Below are 21,178 nucleotides of genomic sequence, written 5' to 3'. Positions count from 1 at the left end.
AAACTGAATTTTGACACAAGTATCGGATGTGGCAACTCCTCCCCCACCCCACCCCACCCCACCCCAGCCACTGGATATGTGAATTGCACAAGAAATGCATCCTGCATCTCCAGGCCAACGTGCACCCACATTTAGCAGGTTGAGCCATTAACCAGTTTAACCCTTGCATAAGCTAGTCCTTTGGCAGGGACTTGTACCAGGAATTGGATATGGAAACAGGGGTGCAGCTGTAGATCTGGCCATTGGCCTTGGGCCCTATTGGCTGCTGCAAACCTATTGGGTCCCTTTACATCAACTAGGTGACTAACCACTTTGCCTCTCTTCGCCTTATGCCTGGCATCTGCACCTCTGCAGCCTCTTGGGACATCACTACAAATGGGTTCCCCAGGGACACAAGAACAGGAAATTGAAATAGGATAGCCAGGGAGACCCCCATCTACCTCATTAGCATGTCAACATTGGTCTGACATCATTCGAAGCCCAAAATATGCAACATAAACCTGACACAATGGGGGAAGTTTCAACCACAGCAAACCCACCCACCACCACTAACCAACCCCCCTCCCCCCCTCCACCCACCCTCCATGAATGGGTGGGTTGGGATTGGGTGGAAAGTGACATTTGAAGTGTGACCACAACCCAGCTCCAACTTCTGGATTTAACAGAGGCACATTTGGCTGCGTGTGAGTAACTTGCTCATTGGAGTCAGCATGATTGCTGGGCCAGGTGCATCAGTAATTATTACAGCCTTTAACATCATCAGCACATGGTAATGAGCCAATTTTCAATTAAATTAAACAGGCATTTGAATTTAACGCCACCAGCATGGGTTTCCTGGGGATCCAGGAACTCACCAGTGAAACAGCGATGAGATTGAAGGGCACCACTCTGATTGCCCTATATCAATCGAGGCTCAGTGCTTACAGCTGCTTTGTTAGTTGCTTTACGCAAACATTTTGCAGAGTTCTTGTCAGCATAGAGATTTTTGAGAAGTTTAGAGGCTCTCAAATAGACACCATCAGGATTGGGAACACCGTTTATGCTTTTGACATCGGAGGAGGAAGACAATTACTGTCCATGTCAGGCTGTGATGGGACCTGTAGGCACGTCGCAGAGAGGAGAACAGAGTGGAGAACAGCAGAGAGGAGAATCTCAGAGTGACAAGGTGTCAGGAGGCACTACCCACATGACAAGGTCTAAAGACAGAGTCTCAGTTTCCCTAACCATCAGAAGAGCAGTGCTTCCATAGAATCAGATGATATGGCAAGTTGTTGCTGAAATCTGCAGCCTCCTTCAAGGAGAGCTGGTCTCTGCTGGACCTGGTGGTCATGATTGCCCATGGCTGTAAAAATCACTACCACCCACAATTTCTTTGCCTTTGGCTCCCTCCAGTGCATTACTGGAGACATCTCTTCCTGTAAATGTTTATGGCAGGTCATGGATGGATTGTTGCCAGGGTGTTGACTTATGTCAACTTTCCCTGTGACAACAATAGTCAGAAAGAGTGGACACTCACATTCACCTCTGTGGTTGGCTTCCCACAGGTATAGGGCACATACGTGACAATCCGCAGACCACTACATCAACCAAGAATTTTTATCAACTGCAAGTGATTTTATTGCACTAATGTGCAACTGGTGTACAATCACAAGAAGAGGTTCATGCAGGTTTGTAGCAGATTCCCTGGGAGCTGTCATGATGTTTTTTTACATACGGCAGTCCAGAATTCCTGATTTTTCATTCAAGGAAACAGAATTAAAGATGGCTTGTTCAAGACGTGGGATACCCCCTTCAAATTTGGCTCATGCCCCCTGTGAGGAACCTCATTAATGAGGCATAGGAGCACTACAATGAGAACCCTAGGACAACCAGGTGTGTCACCTAGCAAACCATTGGCATTTTGAAGATGCACTTCAGGTGCCTTGATAGGTCTGCAGGCACCCTTCAATATTCACCAATGAAGTAGTCAAGAATGATATTACTGTGGTGTATCCTGCACAATGTAGTGCAGCAGAAATGATTAAAGGTGAATAGTGACTATGATGAAAATAGCATTGAAGAAGAGGAGGAGGAGAAATATGAAAAGGGGGCTCCCATCCCAGACCAACTGCCAGGATGTCCTTATAGCTCAGAGTTATTTTGACTGGAAAAAATTACAAATGAAAACTACCATTGGCCCACTTCCAACATGACCACCACCCCCACCCCCTTTCCATTTGCACAAAACAATTCTTCAACCATGCATACAACCATTGCACATCCACCCAATGGGTCCCGTCATGTATTGACATTCGTCATGAAGCAAGTGAAAAGGCAAATTGGCATTGAAGATTCAATAAGGCGTGGAAGTGATGCTAACCAATAAATTTTATGTTATTAAAAAAAGGGAAATTTACCAGCATAACATATAGTTGAACATCCACATGCATACCCTTGGTGAATTAAAATTGCTTTAATTTATGTATTCTATCACGTCTATGTGGTGAATCCTGTGTACATTCAGCAGAGGTAGAGGTAGGCTGCTCAGGGTCCTGCCTTGACTGCTGAGTGCTTTTGACACCCTCTGAGTTTCAGAGCCCCTGAGGGCCCTGCCAAAGACTGCTCCATCTGTACCTGTGCTGGGGAGACTGGAAAGAAGACACCACATCAGGTACTGGCAAAGGGCTCGGCAGTGGGTGAGAAGTGGGAACGCTTTGAGTGGAGTTTCCACTTCCATGTCCCTTTTCGCGTCATATCTCTCCTGAGTCAGCACCAGATTATTCCAACCACTCTGCTGCAGATCAGCTTGGTGCAGAGCAGTGATGTGTTGTAAGACAACAGATAAGGTATTTGCCATCCTGTTTAAGGCAGCAGATATTTTGGCATCTAAAGTCTGCCCATCAATGGTCATGGCTGGTATGGACTCATTTGAGAGCCTGGCTTAAAGCTCCATGGAGGTTGCTACTCTCTCCATGGCAGACAATTTCACAGTTACCTGTGCCACCAATCCATTAGGAATCAAGTTGGTCTCCTCCAGCCGCTCTGTTATTGTGGCACATGCATGGCATAGCTGTCAGTACTTCGCAATGTTGCTGATGTACCTCCAGCATTTGCTTTCTCATCAGTGATCGCCGGGTTCAGCATCTGTGTTCAGCTGAGCTGAGCTTGGAGAGAATTGCACCCCTCCAAAACGAACTCTCCACTGCGATCCCTGCCAACAATGTCTGCTCATCCTCATTTGTGAATTGTGAATCAACAGGTGAAAACCCAACTAACTCTCTAACTGGATCCACCAAGTGAAAGAATTTGCACTGCTGCATGGCTGTACGTAATGTAACAGTGCACCCTCGGAAGAATGAGGTCTTCTGTGGAATCAGCCTCATGCATTTCTAGCGACTCTTGCTCTTCACGTGAAGACCCTGGAAGGCAAAAGAAAGAGATATGAATTAGTCGTGGCAAAGTAACAATCTTGACAATCACCATACTCGGTCTTCTCATCATTCAGTTATTGATGAAACAAAGTCAGAATGTGCATCAGAGATATTTTTAATTCTGTTACCAATCATCTGTGAGCTCCCTGTCTCTCTATCATCAATTAACAGTGACATAGATGTGTCACTTATCTCTATGGTGTCCTGCTCTGCATCCATAAGCTGCACAATTTCTAGTGGGCCACTTCTAGTCCTCTCCCTGTCTCTTGTGTTTTGTACTCTCTTCTCCTATAAGGGGCAATAAAATAGACTGTGAATGAATGAAGGTCACATATTCATCTGATTGATGCTAAGCGTTTAAGGGTCACTATGTAATGTATCACATTGCATGAATTTGAGTGAATGGCAGTGGTGGATGGATACATGGGGAAGTGCTTGTAAAGTGAAGAATGGGTGCTACTGAAAATTAAGTGGGTGTGCGGAGTGATGTAATGGCGTAAACTTGGCAAAATAGAATTGTGGGAGGGAGATTTGCACCACAGGAAGTGGGTGAATGAGTACTTACTTTTCCTCCCTCTGTTCGGTCATTAAACCTCTTCCAGCACTGCATTCAGGACAGGGGCACAATGCACCTCCTCCTTACCATCTCACTCTAGAGGAGCCCCCTTAAACTGACATCCAACCATGCCTTGCTGGTGACAGCAGCAAGTTTCTTCCTCCCTTTGCTGGGAAAATGTGTGTCACATCAGCTCCTGACTACTCGCAGCAGTAATTCAAAGGAAGCATCATTGAATCTGAGTGTTGCCCTTGCTCTTTGTGCATCCCTGCTAAACACTTCCTGGCTCCTCCAAATACAACTTCTGCATTGGCCCCTTTAAATAGTGGACTGTCAGTTGGCATCATCTGAATTTTCACCATACAACTTGAAGGCACAAAACCCAGAATGAGAAATGTAATGATTCCATCAAGTTGAAATTGGACAATCCGACCCACTATCTTTAGTTTAGTTTAGTTTAGTTTAGAGATACAGCACTGAAACAGGCCCTTCGGCCCACCGAGTCTGTGCCGACCATCAACCACCCATTTTATACTAATCCTACACTAATTCCACATGACTACCACATCCCCACCTGTCCCTATATTTCCCTACCACCTACCTATACTAGGGGCAATTTATAAAGGCCAATTAACCTATCAACCAGCAAGTCTTTGGCATGTGGGAGGAAACCGGAGCACCCGGAGGAAACCCACGCAGACACAGGGAGAACTTGCAAACTCCACACAGGCAGTACCCAGAATTGAACCTGAGTCGCTGGAGCTGTGAGGCTGCAGTGTTAACCACTGCGCCACTGTGCCGCCCACTTCCAGGTTTCACATACACAGTCCCATCCCCACCCCCACCCCAGAACCCGCCTTTGCATTAATTACAGGGCCATTGGATCTCTTGGTGCCTTTTCTCTCGATAGCACTTAGGAAATTAGCATTATGAATAGGACCATTGGGGATGTAATCTGATTGTTGAATGTGATAATAGATAAGATTACAGATTTGACTTTTAGATAAGTCAAAGGATTTTTGTTTTCTGTTTTTTCATTCTTCCCGCAAAACAAAGCTTTAAAAATTATTAGTTTTCCTGAGAAACCCAGGACATGACACCACACATCACATTGTGGTATATTGTGGCGAATGAAATATGCTACTAGAAGAGCCTTACAGAATGAAATAAACTGATTTCCATTGGATTTCTACAGTGACAGCTAAGGAGCAGCAGCTTACAGAGTCTGAGGCTGTGTCCATCTACCTCGCACAACAGAGCCTAAGGCTGTGTCCATCTACCTCGCACAACAGAGCCGAAGGCTGTGTCCATCTACCTCGCACAACAGAGCCTAAGGCTGTGTCCATCTACCTCACACAACAGAGCCTGAGGCTGTGTCCATCTACCTCGCACAACAGAGCCTAAGGCTGTGTCAATCTACCTCACACAACCGAACCTGAAGCTGTGTCCATCTACCTTATGCAACAGAGCATCACTCACCTCTCCTGCAGCAAGCATCTGCTCAAGAATATCTGCTCTCAGGGAAGATGTAGCATTAGAATTAGAGCAGGGAGCATTGGATGAAGAATGCAGCAGGAGTAAGGAGGAACAAGCGCCAGAGCAGCAGAGAAGCAGGGAGAAGTTAGCTGGAGACCTATCTCCAGGCTACCCTTAGATGCTCTTGGATTGGTGTCAACCAGGATATGCTAGATTCTGAGTATCATCAATTCATAGGGTTCTTTAGGAGTATGGAAAGAACCCTGATAAGTACAGAGGAGTCAATATCTGTGCAGGGAAGTTTGACTGCTACACAGAACTGTAGTGGAACACTGTAGAGGAGCCCCCTTTAACTGAGATCTAAGCTGAGCTGTGTGCTCTCACAGGAATAGCACAAATGATCCAAGAGAGACCTTGGGCTCCAATATCCTTTATTTGTTTCTGTCTGGTTTCACCACACTGGCGAATAAACAAGATAGTACCCTGATGCAGGTCAGTGACAAAGGTCAGTGACCTCATGGCAGCTCTCTTGTTTGCTTGCATGGAGATAGTAGGACTTGCTGAGGGATTGTATAGCATTAGGTGCATGGATGAGCTGTCTCTTAAAATGACTCAAATGATCAGGTGATGGTGCCTGGAGTTGAGAGACATTTTCTTAGCAACCAGTTACCTCCTTTTTTTTCTCACTGGCACCTAGAAAGAGCATCAAAATAATCAGTAAAAGACCCTTATTGCAAATGGGAAGAAATACGGGGGCCTAAATTCAAAGCCGCAGGTAATGAATGTTAAATAATCAGTGCACTGAACTTGTGCCTGAAGATAGAGAGGCTTGAGGATCCTCCTAAATTCACCCTCAGGTCACATTAGAATAATTTGGTTAGCTGCGATTACCAGTTGAGCACCCTGACATAGCTCGCCAGTCTGGGCTCTTCAAATTTCATCTAGCTCAGTCCACGGGTAAGTTCAGAGAAGGATGGGGGCAAGTAAGGGCTGGCAGCAGCCATCAGTATTAAAGTGGAGGCAGGATTAATACTCTTGCTCCTGTTGGCTCCACATTATAGTAAATTAAGAATACTTAGCTGCTGGTTTTTTCCATGGACTTCAGCTGTCCCATTAAGTGGCTAAGCCACAGCAGAGCCTGAAAGATTAGTCAAAGCTTGATTAATCTTAAAGAATTTCTTGATAAGGAGCACAGGCCACATATCAATATTGAAAAGAAGCCTGCCATCATTTCAGGTGGGCACCAGAACTAAAAAAAATAGCCTTGACAAATTTAGTAGCAGTTCAAACGTATGCACAAATTGGGTGAAGGCCATCACTCTGTTAAAAACATCATAGGTGTGTTCATTCTATGCCTGTCAAACAGTGACAATGATGTTGAATTAAGGCCCTACTGATACCACACAAAAACGCAATTTGTTTAAATATATTTTGGGAATTTGGACTTGAACTTTGTGCGAGGAATTTGTCTTGTTCCACATTTCTGCTTCAGGATATGTGTAATAATGGTGTTAGTCTTGGTTCAGTTAGAGTACTTTCCGCTCTGAGGTAGAAGGCTGTGGGTTCCAATCCAATGAGACTCTTTTTAATTTATTTGTTCATGGGATGTGGGTGTTGCTGGCTAGGCCAGCATTTATTGCCCATCCCTAATTGCCCTTGAGAAGCTAACGGTGAGCTGCCTTCTTGAACCATTGCAGTCTTTGGGATGTAGGTACACCAACAGTGCTGTTAGGAAGGGAGTTCCAGGATTTTGACCCAGAGACAGTGAGAGAACGGTGATATATTTCCACGTCAGGATGGTGTGTGGCTTGGAGGGGAACCTGCAGGTGGTGGTGTTCCCATGCATCTGCTGTCCTTGTCCTTCTAGGTGGTAGAGGTTGCAGGTTTGGAAGCTGCTGTCAAAGGAGCCTTGGTGAGTTGCTGTACTGCATCTGGTTATAGAACACACTGCTGCTACTGTGCATTGGTCCTGGAGGGAGTCAATGTTGAAGGTGGTGGATGGGGTGCCATTCAAGCGGGCTGCTTTGTCCTGGATGGTGTCAAGCCTCTTGTGTGTTGGAGCTGCACCCATCCAGGCAAGTGGAGAGTATTCCATCACGCTCCTACATGTGCCCTGTAGATGACTGACAGGCACTGGGGAGATAGGAGGTGAGTTACTCACTGCAGAATTCCCAGCCTCTGACCTGCTTTTGTAGCCACAATATTTATGTGGCTGGCCCAGTTCAGTTTCTGGTCATGGGGAACCCCCAGGATGTTGATAGGGTGGGATTCAGTGATGGTAATGCCATTGAATGTCAAGGGGAGATGGTTAGATGCGCTTTTGTTTGAGATGGTCATTGGCTGGCACTTGTGTGGTACAAATGTTACTTGCCACTTATCAGTCCAAGCCTGGATGTTGTCCAGGTCTTGCTGCATCTGGACATGGGCTGCTTCAGTATCTGAGGAGTCATGAATGGTGCTGAGCATTGTGCAATCATCAGCAAACATCCCCACTTCTGACCTAATGATGAAGGGAAGATCATTGATGAAGCAGCTGAAGATGGTTGGGCCTAAGACACTACCCTTCAGAACTCCTGCAGTAATGGCCTGGGACTAAGATGATTGTCCTCCAAGAACCACAACCATCTTCCTCTGTGCTAGGTATGGCTCCAACCAGCGGAGCGTTTTCCCCTGATTCCCATTGACTGCAGTTTTGCTAGGGCTTCTTGATGCCATATTCAGTCAACTGCTGCCTTGATGTCAAGGGCAGTCACTCTCAACTCACCTTTGGAGTTCAGCTCTTTTGTCCATATTTGGACCAAGGATGTAATAATATCAGGAGCTGAGTGGCCCTGGCAGAACTCAAACTGAGCGTGAGTGAGCAGGTTATTGCTGAGCAAGTGTCGCCTGCTAGCACTATCGACGACCCCTTCCATCATATAGCTGATGATTGAGAGTAGATTGAGATGGGCCAGTAATTGGCTGGGTTGGATTTTGTCCTGCTTTTTGTGGACAGGACATACCTGGGCAATTTACCTAGGTAGATGCCAGTGTTGTGGCTATACTGGAACAGCTTGGCTAGTGGTGTGGCTAGTTCTGGAGCACAAGTCTTCAGTACTTTTGTCATAATGTTGTCAGGGCCCATAGTCTTTTCAGCATTCAGTGCCTTCAGCTGTTTCTTAATATCATGTGGAGTGAATTGGATTGGCTGAAGACTGCATCTGTGATACTGGGGACCTCAGGAAGAGGCCAAGATGGATCATCTGGCTGAAGATGGATGCAAATGCTTCGGCCTTGTCTTTTGCACTGATATGCTGGGCTGCCCCATTGTTGAGGATGGGGATATTTGTAGAGCCTCCTCCTCCAGTTAGTTGTTTTATTGTCCACCACCATTTGTGACTGGATGTTACAAGACTGCAGTGCTTAAATCTGATCCGTTGGTTGTGGGATCACTTAGCCTTATCTATTGTATGCTTCTTCCGCTGTTTGGCATGCAAGCAGTCCTGTGTTGTAGCTTCACCAGGTTGACACCTCATTTTGAGGTATGCCCGGTGCTGCTTCTGGCATGCCCTCCTGCACCATTGAACCAGGGTTGGTCCCCCAGCTAATGGTCATGGTGGAGTGGGAAATATGCTGGGCCATGAGGTTACCGATTGTTGTTGAATACAATTCTGCTGCTGCTGATGGACTATAACGCCCAGTTTTGAGTTGCTAGATCTGTTCTAAATCTATTCCATTTAGCACTGTGGTAGTGCCACACAACACGATGGTGAGTGCCCTCAATGTGAAGGCGGGACCTCGTCTCCACAAGGACTGTGCAGTGGTCAATCCTATCAATACTGTCATGGACAGATGCATCTGTGACAGTTGTAGGTTTTTCCCTCTTGCTGGTTCCCGAACCACCTGCCGCAGACCCAGTCGAGCAGCTGTGTCCTTTAGGACTCAGCCAGTTCTGTCAGTAGTGGTGCTACCAAGCCACTCTTGGTGATGGACATTGAAGTCCCCCACCCAGAGTACATTCTGTGCCCTTGCTACCCTTAGTGCTTCTTCCAATTGGTGTTCAACATGGAGAAACACTGATTCATCAATCAAGGCGGGGAGGGGGGGTATAGGTGGTAATCATTTCCAGTACCTAGGTCTGATGCCTGGTGGTCCATTCGGTTTCATTTCTTTTCTTAGACTTCACTGCAGTTTGATACAACTGAATGGCTTGCTAGGCCATTTCGAAGGGCATGTAAGAGTCAACCATATTGCTGTGGGTCTGGAGTCACATGTAGACCAGACCAGGTAAGGACAGCAGATTTCCTTCCCTGAAGGACATTAGTGAACCAGATGGGTTTTTACAACAATTGACAATGGTTTCATGATCACCACTAGACTAACTTTTTAATTCCACATTTATTAATTGAATTCAAATTTCACCATCTCCTATGGTGGGATTCGAACCCATGTCCCCAGGGCATTCGCCTAGCCCTCTGGATTACTAGTCCAATGACAATATCACTACACCACCGCCTGAGAAAATTATGAGCACTTGATGCTTCAGTAAACTATAGAGGGGGTGCTGCACTGTTGGAACATTTTGATGAGTGTTTTCAAATAAACTCTGTGTACTCCCTCAGGTGGTTATAAAACATCCCATGGCACTATTCAAAGAAGACCAGGGGGGCTTTCCCAGTGTGCTGGACAGCATTTATCCCTCACCAACAGATTATCCGGTCATTTATCTTATTGTGTGTGGGACCTTACTATGTGTAAATTGGCTGTTGCATTTCCCTACAACAGTGACTACACTTCAAAGTCACTTCATTGGTCATGAAGCACTTTGGGATATCCCGAGGCCATGAAAGGCATTAAATAAATGCAAGTTCTTTCTTTCATAAGGAATGAGGTATCGTAGAGAACCATGATGTAATTGAAGTTAATGTTACAGTTTGTTAGGAACATAATACATGAATGCTTGTGCTGGAGAGGCTTCCAAGTTTTAAGATAATTGGAGGTTGAATTTCCATAGGGGTTCTGCTAATTATCTGCTGTGACTTTGGCAGATGCTTAGGAGAACCCTCAGGAAATTTCCGCCTCTGATTCTGTACCAATGGTTGTTGGATATCGGCACTACTCTCATTTCTAATGATAACCAAAAGATAATAGAAAACGTGACTGATCTTGCTGGCCATTTCTATTAGTGCTCATGTAAGTTATCTGGGCTGGAGTCTTCTCTTAACCTATTACCTTATTTGAAATTTCTATTCCTTTTATTACTTCCTCCACCTCCTCCCCACCTCCCCCCCAAAACCCACAAATTCAACTTCTGTGCTAGGGAGATTTCCCACGATGATCTCTGAACACAGAAAAGAAGGATTCATTCGTACTCCATACTCTGCTATCACCACATAATTTCACTTTTGAGTTTTCTTTATTTTCTAATTTTTTTGCCTATTTGCTGCAAATATATTTATGGCGGGCAGCCATAAAGGCGGGGCTGAAGTGTGGCGAGTCGAAGAGACTTAGCAGTTGGCATGAAAAAAGACAAAAGCGCAAGGGGAGAGCCAACTGTGTAACAGCCCCGACAAACAAATTTTTCTGCAGCACCTATGGAAGAGCCTGTCACTCTAGAATTGGCCTTTATAGCCACTCCAGGCGCTGCTCCACACACCACTGACCACCTCCAGGCGCTTACCCATTGTCTCTCGAGATAAGGAGGCCAAAGAAAGTATATATATGCTGGGCATTTCTTTTAATAATCTCTGCTGACCCATCCTTATTTTCTATTTTTGTGTTCCTGAACTCTTTCTTTGCTTATTTCTAATGTTTGTCTCAGTCCATTGTGCTACCCGCAATTTTACACTTTATGAACATTTTTTTTTCTTCTTACTTCAATTATTTCCACTATTGTCCACAAAAGACTTTCCCCTTTCTTATCCATCTTCCCTATTGGTACATGTCTGTTCTGTAATTAGGGGTAAGCGGTGACGTAGTAGTAATGACACTGGACTAGTAATCCAGAGCCCTGTCTAATGCTCTGGGGACATGGGTTCGAATCCCACCACGGCAGATGGTGAAATTTGAATTCAATTAATAAATCTGGAATTAAAAAGCTAGTCTAATGATGACCATGCACCATTGTCGATTGTTGTGAAAAACCCATCTGGTTTACTGATGTCCTTTAGGGAAGGACATCTGCCATCTTTACCTGCTCTGGCCTACACGTGACTCCAGACCCACAGAAATGTGGTTGACTCTTAAAATGTCCTCTTGAAAGCCACTCAGTTCAAGGGCAATTAGGGATGGGCAATAAATGCTGGCCTAGCCAGAGACACCCACATCCAACAAATGAATAAAACAAAAAAAAGAACTTGCATTGATATCGTGCCTCTCACAACCACAGCCAATGAGATACTGTTGAACTGTAGTCATTGTTATAATGTACTATGTGTATATTATTTTTAAACATGACCCACTTTTGTTCTATACTTTTCCCTAATGGTGTTGTCCAGTCCAGTTTTCTTATTTCACCTCACATGAAGTTGAATATTTCAACTACACACCATCTACCTTAAATTCCATGATATTATGGTAATTGTTACAAATGTATTCTTTGACTCTGACCAGTTCTACCTTCTTCTGGTTGCTACTTAATATCATGTGTAATAAGTATACCTGCTCACTTGCAGTCCTTAGCCAACTGTTCCATGTAACCAGCCATTATGGTATTGATGTCCAGGTCCATTCAGTGAAGCACAAGTACATGTCCCCTTGCACCTGGACCACATTATCAGCCCCAAGAAATGTTGAAAAAATTGTAACATGATAATGTTCTAATATTTCTCAGAAGTACATTTTGAAGATTTTGTATACAAAATTATGAGGGGCATAGATAGGGTAGATAGGAAGAAACTTTTTCCCTTAGCGGAGGGTCAATAACCAGGAGGCATAGATTTAAGGTAAGGGGCAAGAGGTTTAGAAGGGAATTGAGGAAAAAGATTTTCACCCAGAGGGTGGTTGGAATCTGGAATGCACTGCCTGAAGAGGTGGTAGAGGCAGGAACCCTCACAACATTTAAGAAATATTTAGATGAGTACTTAAAACGTCATAGCATACAAGGCTACAGGCCAAGTGCTGGAAAATGGGATTAGAATAGATAGGTGCTTGATGGCTGGCATGGACACGATGGGTCGAAGGGCCTGTTTCTGTGCTGTATAACTCTATGACTTTGTGACTCTAAGATTTTGATTTTGTATTTTTTAGACTCACCAAGCTACGCATTCTGGAGCTAAGAGAAAATCACCTGAAAACTCTACCAAAGTAAGTTAATACACAAGGTTTAACAAGTGACTGCTAGTGATGTTAGTTGAATCTGGAATACTGAAGTGGTCAGATTTGTACCATGAAAATGATCTTGAAATTCACTGAATACCCCTAATTGAAAACTGCAAGCTTGAGGAACTGAGAAAGTGATAACATGAATCAGGTACTGAAATGTTTTGAATAGTGCTGGAAACAAGCAGTCAGACTAAAACTTTTTTTTCCCAGTGTTTCCTCTTCTCACCTGTCATCTCATAAAGGTGCATGATGAGCTACGATTCCACTGATCCTGGCTGCTGCACTTTAGTATCTTACCTAGATGGCCATTCTTCCTGTCTGAACCTAGCCAGTGGGTGTCAACAGACAGGTAAACCGTGGGGGCATGACAATAAAACTTGGACTTGTCCTTACCCAATGTATCTCAAGTGTGCGTGCATCTCTGCGGGTACATATTCACACACACACACGCTCACACACACTGACACATACACTCACACATGCATACATACTCACACAGATACCCTCTCTCTCTCACAAACGCACAAACTTATTTATATACATGCACACAGATACAAACTCACATTCATACACAGGGCTGAACTTTATGGGAACATTGGGGACGGGAATGGAGACGAGTGAGGAGCACAAAATAAGGACAGAGGACATTGGACCAAAAGTCCGAGGTCATGACGACCTGTCCGTATTTTACTGCCAGCGGCCGACATGGCGGGTGGGCTTCGCACATCCACGCGGCAGGAAGGTAATTAAGGCAGTTAAAAGCCTAAGTGGCAGCAATTTTATTCTTCATTTTGCATTTAGCTGATGCTGCATGGGAACCCCAGGCCTTCAAAGCCTACCCTACTTACAGAAGATGACAAGGAGGCGGGAATTCAGTTCTGGCTGCAAAGGGAAGCCATCAGGTGAGGCAGCATCGATTGCCAGGGAGGGTAGAAGAGAGAGGGCATCAGAAATCAGTCTGAGGAGTGCGACAAATGTGCCCCCACTACATGGGAGGCATATCATGTCCCATCGGGCAAGTGCTGCCTCCTTCGAGGTGACAACTGAGGGGAAGAAGTGGGTGCCATTGGCTGTGAAGGCCTTGAACACAGGGAAAGGCATACTTCCATGCGTTTCATTCACCCTGGCTTTGGGGCCCCAGTTGTGGAGGAGGAGCAGCAAAGAGAAAGGGAGGTCCAAGCACCAGCAGCAGAACCTCAGCATCCTCAGGGCCCTAGAAGGGCCAGCTTCAGTGTTGGAATGCTGGAGAAGGGTGCAGAGGGTCAGAGCGGCAGTGCCTACAAAGACTTTGTGTCTCCAGAGAGTCCATCACTGATCTATGTGTCATGATGCAGGATGAGCTGAGCCCATGGCTCTTGGTGGACACACAATGCCAGTAGCGCTGAAGGTCACCATGACACTGAACTTCTGCGCCTCTGGACCTTTCCAGAGATCCAGTGGAGATGTGTATGAGATGTCACAGACTGCGGTGCATCGGTGCATCAAGGAGGTCACCAATGCCACGTTCAAGAGGGCAGGCGACCATGTGCGCTACTGACCCATCCAAACAGTCAAGCTTAGAGGGCCTTAGGATTTGGGGCCATTGCTGGATTCCCCAGGTGCAGGGTGTGATAGACTGCACGCATGTGGCCATCAAGGCTCCTGCAGACCAGCTAGCAGCCTTCATCAACAGGAAGGGCTTCCATTCATTCAATGTGCAACTGGTCTGCAACCACCACAAACAGATCATGCAGGTCTGTGCACGATTCCCGGGAAGCAGCCACAATGCCTACATACTTCAGCAGTCCCAGGCGCTAGAGCTTTTCTGGCCACCCACCGCACCCCCCCCCCACCTCCCCCCCCATGCACCTTCAGGGATGGATGCTGGGAGACAAGGGCTACCCACTGAGGACATGGCTACTGACGCCTGTGAGGAATGCAGAAGCGAAATACAGCACCTGCCACAGGACTATCTGGGCAACCATTGAGCAGGCCATTGGTCTCTTGAAAATGAGATTCCATTGCCTGGTTTGATCTGGTATGCCCCAGCGAGGGTCTTGCATATCATGGTGGTCTGCTGTGCACTACACGACCTGGCACTACAGAGGGGGATACATTGTGCAGTGAGAATATCGTGGATCGTGATTCCTTCTCCAACAATGAGGATGCGGAGGAGGACACTGCCCAGGCAGTGCCAGATGAAAGCCCCCAGGAACAGAAAGAAAGATGCCATGAGATAGGCTTAAGAAGCCTTTACACATTCATGCTTGCTATGACCCTTACTATCTTTGCTAGCCACTACAATAAAGCCGTACCTTTATACAGCACTGTTGTTGCCTTCCTTCCTTTTGCACTCCATGGCCCTTCACCACGTGCGCATCACACAGTGGCAAGGCTAAAGCATTGAGTGCTCACAGCTTGGTCCCTCGTTTCTAGCCCCTTCACAGAGGCAGGGTTTAAATTACATCCTGAAAGGCATTAATGAAAGGAGGGAGATGTTGTGATATAAAAGTACTTCTTCATTGCATGTGACACCAAATGCAACCCTTTCCATGCAGACTAAATATTCATCCATCTAGGTGCTTTTCCTAGATTTTTTCCGGGTGCTAATACGTGATGCGCCCTCTGCACTGGCAGCTGATGTGGAGGCAGGGGGCTGACCTTGCTGCGACGTGGCTTGGGATGACCTTGGCCCTCAACCTCTGGCTGCCTGAAGCCAGGAGGGCCCTGGTACACTGAAGACCTCCTGAACAGATGCATGGACCCACTCTTTCATCGGGGATGATGGAGGTGCAGGTGTCATTGGGAGAGGAGCTTTGGAGCTACTGCCCACACCAGGACCACCCTGAGAGGATCCGCCAGATGCAAGAGGCAGCTGCTCCTCCCCCCCTTATAAGGCACACGTACCTCCCTGCTGACCTGAGAAGGATGTGGTCCTGCTGGAGACTCCAGGTGCTTTGTCCCCTTCTCGCCTTGCTACAACTGCAAGCTCATGGACAAGGCGATGGTGTGCAGGTCTGCGCGCATCTCCGGCAGCCACTGATTGGTCTGCTGGGTCAGACTTTCCATGACAGTCGCTAATTTCTCAATGGAGGTAGCCAAACGTGCACCTGTCAGAGACAGTGCAGCACTCAAGGCCTGGATAGACTCCTCCATCATCTGCACTTGGGTACACATAGCCTCTGGCATCTCTGCCAGATGTTGCCTTACTTCTCGCTGCAGCTGCAGCATTTCCTGTGTTACCAGTAACACCAGGGGCACGTCATCAATCTGGGGCATAGCATGGGCCTGGCATCCAGCAGTCCTGCGACTGTCAGTGACCTTGGCTGTCATCGCCTTTATCAGCTGCTCAGGCGCGTCCATGATGTGTTCACTAGGTTGTGCGCCCGGATCTAACCACAACCGGATTCCCACCGAGAGAGTATCTGCTCTGATGGAGGGTCCAGGTGAATGATGTGCTGTTGCACCCTCTGAAGCTCCCTCCTCCTGCTCAGATGTGGCCGGCTGTCCCTGAGTCTCTCCAGCTGTTTGTTCTTGTTCATCTTGACCTGCATGAGAGTGCAGACAAATTGAAGGGTTAAGGGCTGCCCATTGTGACATTCCAACCACCCCTACTGTGTACCTCCATTTATGTAGTGGTGAACACATGAGTAGCATAGTTCATTTGTAGAAGACGCACTCTTGTACCCCAGGAGATGTTCACTCACTCTTTTGGGTAGGCACCCCTGTCTTGCCATCAGCTACGAAGCAGCCGCTGTCATGCCCTGCCAGTTCCATGGCATCCCCCTCCATCGAGCTCAAGACATGGAGATAAGGCACTCGACCGACGGCCTTGGCATGCTTTTGATTGTGCGCTGTCTTCTCCTGCAGACATAATGATGAACAAAGTTAGTCTTCCAGCCGGGACAAGCCCAAGACCTACGATGGTGATAGTCCAGTGGTCCACAATGGAGATATATATATGCCTCCTGCATGCAGGCCCTCTCGAGGGACTGTGTGGGATTATACAATGACTAATGTGTGCCTCTCACCAAAATGCAGCCAAGCTTCAGGCAATATGTCCTGCTGCTCTTACCCAATGCGCATGACTGGATGGTCATTCCGTTTTCACCAAATGCTCCCTCTTGTTCAGCCACATGCATGTCCAAAGGGTCAAAAGTTTTTGGAGTTCTTACCTTAGCAGCCCAGATCAGGTCATTGACCCGCTTCCTGCACTGGATCCATATCCTGGGGGTGACCCCATGTCTACTGACCTCCTCCACTATCTTCGTCCAGGCTTGCTTGGTCATACGGGCAGGTCTCCTCCACCCATCCCTGGAGAAGATGACCTCCCATGTTTCCCTTGCATCCTGGAGGAGAACCTACAAGAATGCTTCGCTAAACCATGGGGCCACCCGGATCTTCCTTCAGCCATGGTTGCTGCAGGCTCGCGTTTAGCTCCTTGCCTAACAGGGAGCAGAGGCAGCAGCAGAATTCAAGGAGGAGGAGAGGCAGCAGCAGGCTTCTTGGAGGAGGAGAGGCAACAGCAGGCTTCTTTAGGGTACTTAGGAAGGCAATCCTTTAAACATGGCAGCAGTGAATGCTGGGTTGGCAGCCTCTTAAATGTGGCACCAGCACCTGCTGTTGAGTCAGATGACGCCGCCATCAGCGGCTCATTTCCAGCCTCTGGTGTCCCATATCTCCCCTTCCTTAATTGGCTGGTCGCCATGTTTAGATTAGATTAGAGATACAGCACTGAAACAGGCCCTTCGGCCCACCGAGTCTGTGCCGAACATCAACCACCCATTTTATACTAATCCTGCACTAATCCCATATTCCCAACAAACATCCCCACCTGTCCCTATATTTCCCTACCACCTACCTATACTAGTGACAATTTATAATGGCCAATTTACCTATCAACCTGCAAGTCTTTTGGCTTGTGGGAGGAAACCGGAGCACCCGGAGAAAACCCACGCAGACACAGGGAGAACTTGCAAACTCCACACAGGCAGTACCCGGAATCGAACCCGGGTCCCTGGAGCTGTGAGGCTGCGGTGCTAACCACTGCGCCACTGTGTGATTGTGGTCAGCTGGCCACATTTTGCACATGTGGCAACGGCACCTGCTTCCGGTGCCACCACCGAGACCCATGGCATTCACTTTAAATTCCAGCCATACTCTCCCACACACGCACACCTATTCTCACGCACACTCACACTCACCCAAGCACGCATACATCCTTGATTGATTTTTTTAATCCCAACCTAGAGATATTGAGACCAGTTGTACCACTGTCCCTGCTGAGCCAATATAACTAAGTATACTAGGTGCTTAACCTGTGACCTTCTTGATCTATATGATAATTCATAATATGATAATATCCACTGAGCTATTAGTAGAGCTTCAATTTTATTTCTCCAAATATTGGCATTTGTCCCTATTTCCGTGGTATAACTGACATGTACACATAAAGTATATATGTCATAATTTCAACGGACTGGAAGAATCCTCTTGTAACTATTGTTTGATTATATATGAAGGCTTGTTTAAGAACTTGCACTCCTGGTGCAGAATGTTGCTCATTGGGACTGCATAACACGAATTACGGTGCAATTGGTATCAGCATACAGTTTTTGTCAGCTGTCCCTCCAATCGAGGATAATGTTCAGGGGTGTGAATTTTGCCATGGGTCGTCATGTGGCTGAACAGGCTGATTTTCAACCCACAGATCTTTGAGCACAAGGGACACGATGTCCCATGACGTAGTGGGATTTCGAGTGCAGCATTTGCTGCCATTTTATCTTTCTCTGTCGTTGCTCTTTCTCATCATTGAGGCATTGGGACTCGAAGCGTAATGCAGCTTGATGGACATGTTGTCACCATTCTGAGTGACTGGTAGCAAGCTCCTCCCAGTCATTAAGGTCAATGCAGCCGCACTCCAAGGAGAGCTTAAGAGTGTCTTTGAAGTGTTGTCTTTGTCCTCCCCTGGATCATTGGCCATTTGAGAGTTGTGAGAACAGGACCTGGTGGGGGAGATGATTTTAACCATACAGTGGCCATTCCGTCAGAGTTGATTTTGCAGGACTCTTGGCTGAATACCTGTGAATCCCCAGCATCACAGATGCCAGACTTCAGCCAATTCAATTCACTCCGCGTGATATCAAGAAACGACTGAAGGCACTGGATACTGCAAAGGCTATGGGCCCTGACAATATTCTGGCAATAATACTGAAGACCTGTGCTCCAGAACATGGCACGTCCCTAGCCAAGCTGTTCCAGTACAGCTACAACACTGGCATCTACCCTGCAATGTAGAAAATTGCCCGGGTATGTTCTGTACACAAAAAGCAAGACAAGTCCAACTCGGCCAATTACTGCCCCATCAGTCTACTCTCAATCATCAGTAAAGTGATGGAAGGTGTCATCAACAGTGCCATCAAGCAGCACTTGCTTAGCAATAACCTGCTCAGTGATGCTCAGTTTGGGCTCCGCCAGAACCACTCAGCTCCTGATCTCATTACAGCCTTGGTTCAAACATGGACAAAAGAGCTGAACTCAAGAGGTGAGGTGAGAGTGACTGCCCTTGACATCAAGGCAGCATTTGACCGAGTATACCTTCAAGGAGCCCTCGCAAAACTGAGGTCAATGAGAATCAGGGGAAAAACCCTCTGCTGGCTGGAGTCATACCGAGCGCAAATCAAGATGGTTGTGGTTGTTGGAGGTCAATCATCTGAGCTCCAGGACATCACTGCAGGAGCTCCTCAGGGTAAATGTCCTAGGCCCAACCATCTTCAGCTGCTTCATCAATGACCTTCCTTCAATCATAAGTTCAGAAGTGGGGATGTTCGCTGATGATTGCACAATGTTCGGGACCATTCATGACTCCTCAGATACTGAAGCAGTCCGTGTAAAAATGCAGCAAGACCTGGACAATATGCAGGCTTGGGCTGTTAACTGGCAATTATCATTTGCGCCACACAAGTGCCAGGCAATGACCATCTCAAACAAGAGGGAATCTAACCATTTAACCATAGGGCGGCACAGTGGCGCAGTGGTTAGCACCGCAGCCTCACAGCTCCAGCGACCCGGGTTCAATTCTGGGTACTGCCTGTGTGGAGTTTGCAAGTTCTCCCTGTGTCTGCGTGGGTTTTCTCCGGGTGCTCCGGTTTCCTCCCACATGCCAAAGACTTGCAGGTTGATAGGTAAATTGGCCATTCGCAATTGCCCCTAGTATAGGTAGGTGGTAGGGAAATAAAGGGACAGGTGGGGATGTGGTAGGAATGTGGAATTAGTGTAGGATTAGTATAAATGGGTGGTTGATGGTCGGCACAGACTCGGTGGGCCGAAGGGCCTGTTTCAGTGCTGTATCTCTAAAAAAAAATCTCCCCTTGACATTCAATGGCATTACCATCACTGAATCCCCAACTATCAACCTCCTAGGGGCTACCATTGACCAGAAACTGAACTGGAGTAGCCATATAAATACCGTGGCTGCAAGAGCAGGTCAGAGGCTAGGAACCCTGCGGTGAGTAACTAACTTCCTGACTCCTCAAATCCTGTCCACCATCTACAAGTCACAAGTCAGGAGTGTGATGGAATACTCTCCACTTGCCTGGATGGGTGCAGCTCCAGCAACACGCAAGAAGCTCGACACCATCCAGGACAAAGTAGCCTGCTTGATTGGCACCCCATCTACAAACATTCACTCCCTCCACCACCGACGCACAGTGGCAGCAGTGTGTACCATCTACAAGATGCACTGCAGCAAGGCACCAAGGCTCCTTCGACAGCACCTTCCAAACCCGCGACCTCTACCACCTAGAAGGACAAGGGCAGCAAATGCATGGGAACCCACCACCTGCAAGTTCCCCTTCAAGCCACACACCATCCTGACTTGGAACTCTATCGCCGTTCCTTCACTGTCGCTGGGTCAAAATCCTGGAACTCCCTTCCTAACAGCACTGTGGATGTACCTACTCCACATGAACTGCAGCGGTTCAAGAAGGCAGCTCACCACCACCTTCTCAAGGGCAATTAAGGATGGGCAATAAATGCTGGCCTGGCCAGCGATTCCCACATCCCATGAATGAATTTTTAAAAAATCTGACATCAAGAAGGACACTGGCATTTGTTCAGTGGTCCTCCCATTGAATCCAGAGGATATGGCAGAGGCATTATTGATGGAATTTTTCTAGTGCTCCTATGTGTCACTGATACACAGTCTAGGTCTTGCTCCAGTACAGGAGCGTGGTGATGACAACTGCACTATACACTAAGACTCTTGTTAATTTATGGAGGTCTTTGTTGTCAAACACTCACTTTCGTAATTTGTGGAAGGCTGAACTGGCATATCTGATCTGGTGTTGCATTTCCTCATCAATGGTGGCTTTCTGAGAGAGATAACTGCCAAGATTTGAGAAATGCTCAACATATTCCAGCATCTCTCCTTCAACATATATGAGAGGGTGGAATA

The 21,178-nt window shown here is 46.9% G+C and overlaps 1 protein-coding gene across 1 annotated transcript in view; it reads left to right on the top strand.

Annotated features, from left to right (window-relative positions):
* Positions 1 to 21,178, top strand: part of lrrc7 (leucine rich repeat containing 7) — a 278,045-nt gene that overhangs the window by 40,546 nt on the left and 216,321 nt on the right. The window contains exon 5 of the mRNA XM_068036431.1: positions 12,670 to 12,726. Within this exon, the coding sequence (XP_067892532.1) occupies positions 12,670 to 12,726 (57 nt within the window). The remainder of the gene's footprint in view (positions 1 to 12,669; positions 12,727 to 21,178) is intronic.

Source organism: Heterodontus francisci, chromosome 8 (genome assembly GCF_036365525.1).
Source record: "Heterodontus francisci isolate sHetFra1 chromosome 8, sHetFra1.hap1, whole genome shotgun sequence".
NCBI lineage: Eukaryota > Metazoa > Chordata > Chondrichthyes > Heterodontiformes > Heterodontidae > Heterodontus > Heterodontus francisci.
The sequence above is the reverse complement of the archived record's forward strand: the minus strand, read 5'-3'. Positions and strand labels throughout refer to the sequence as shown.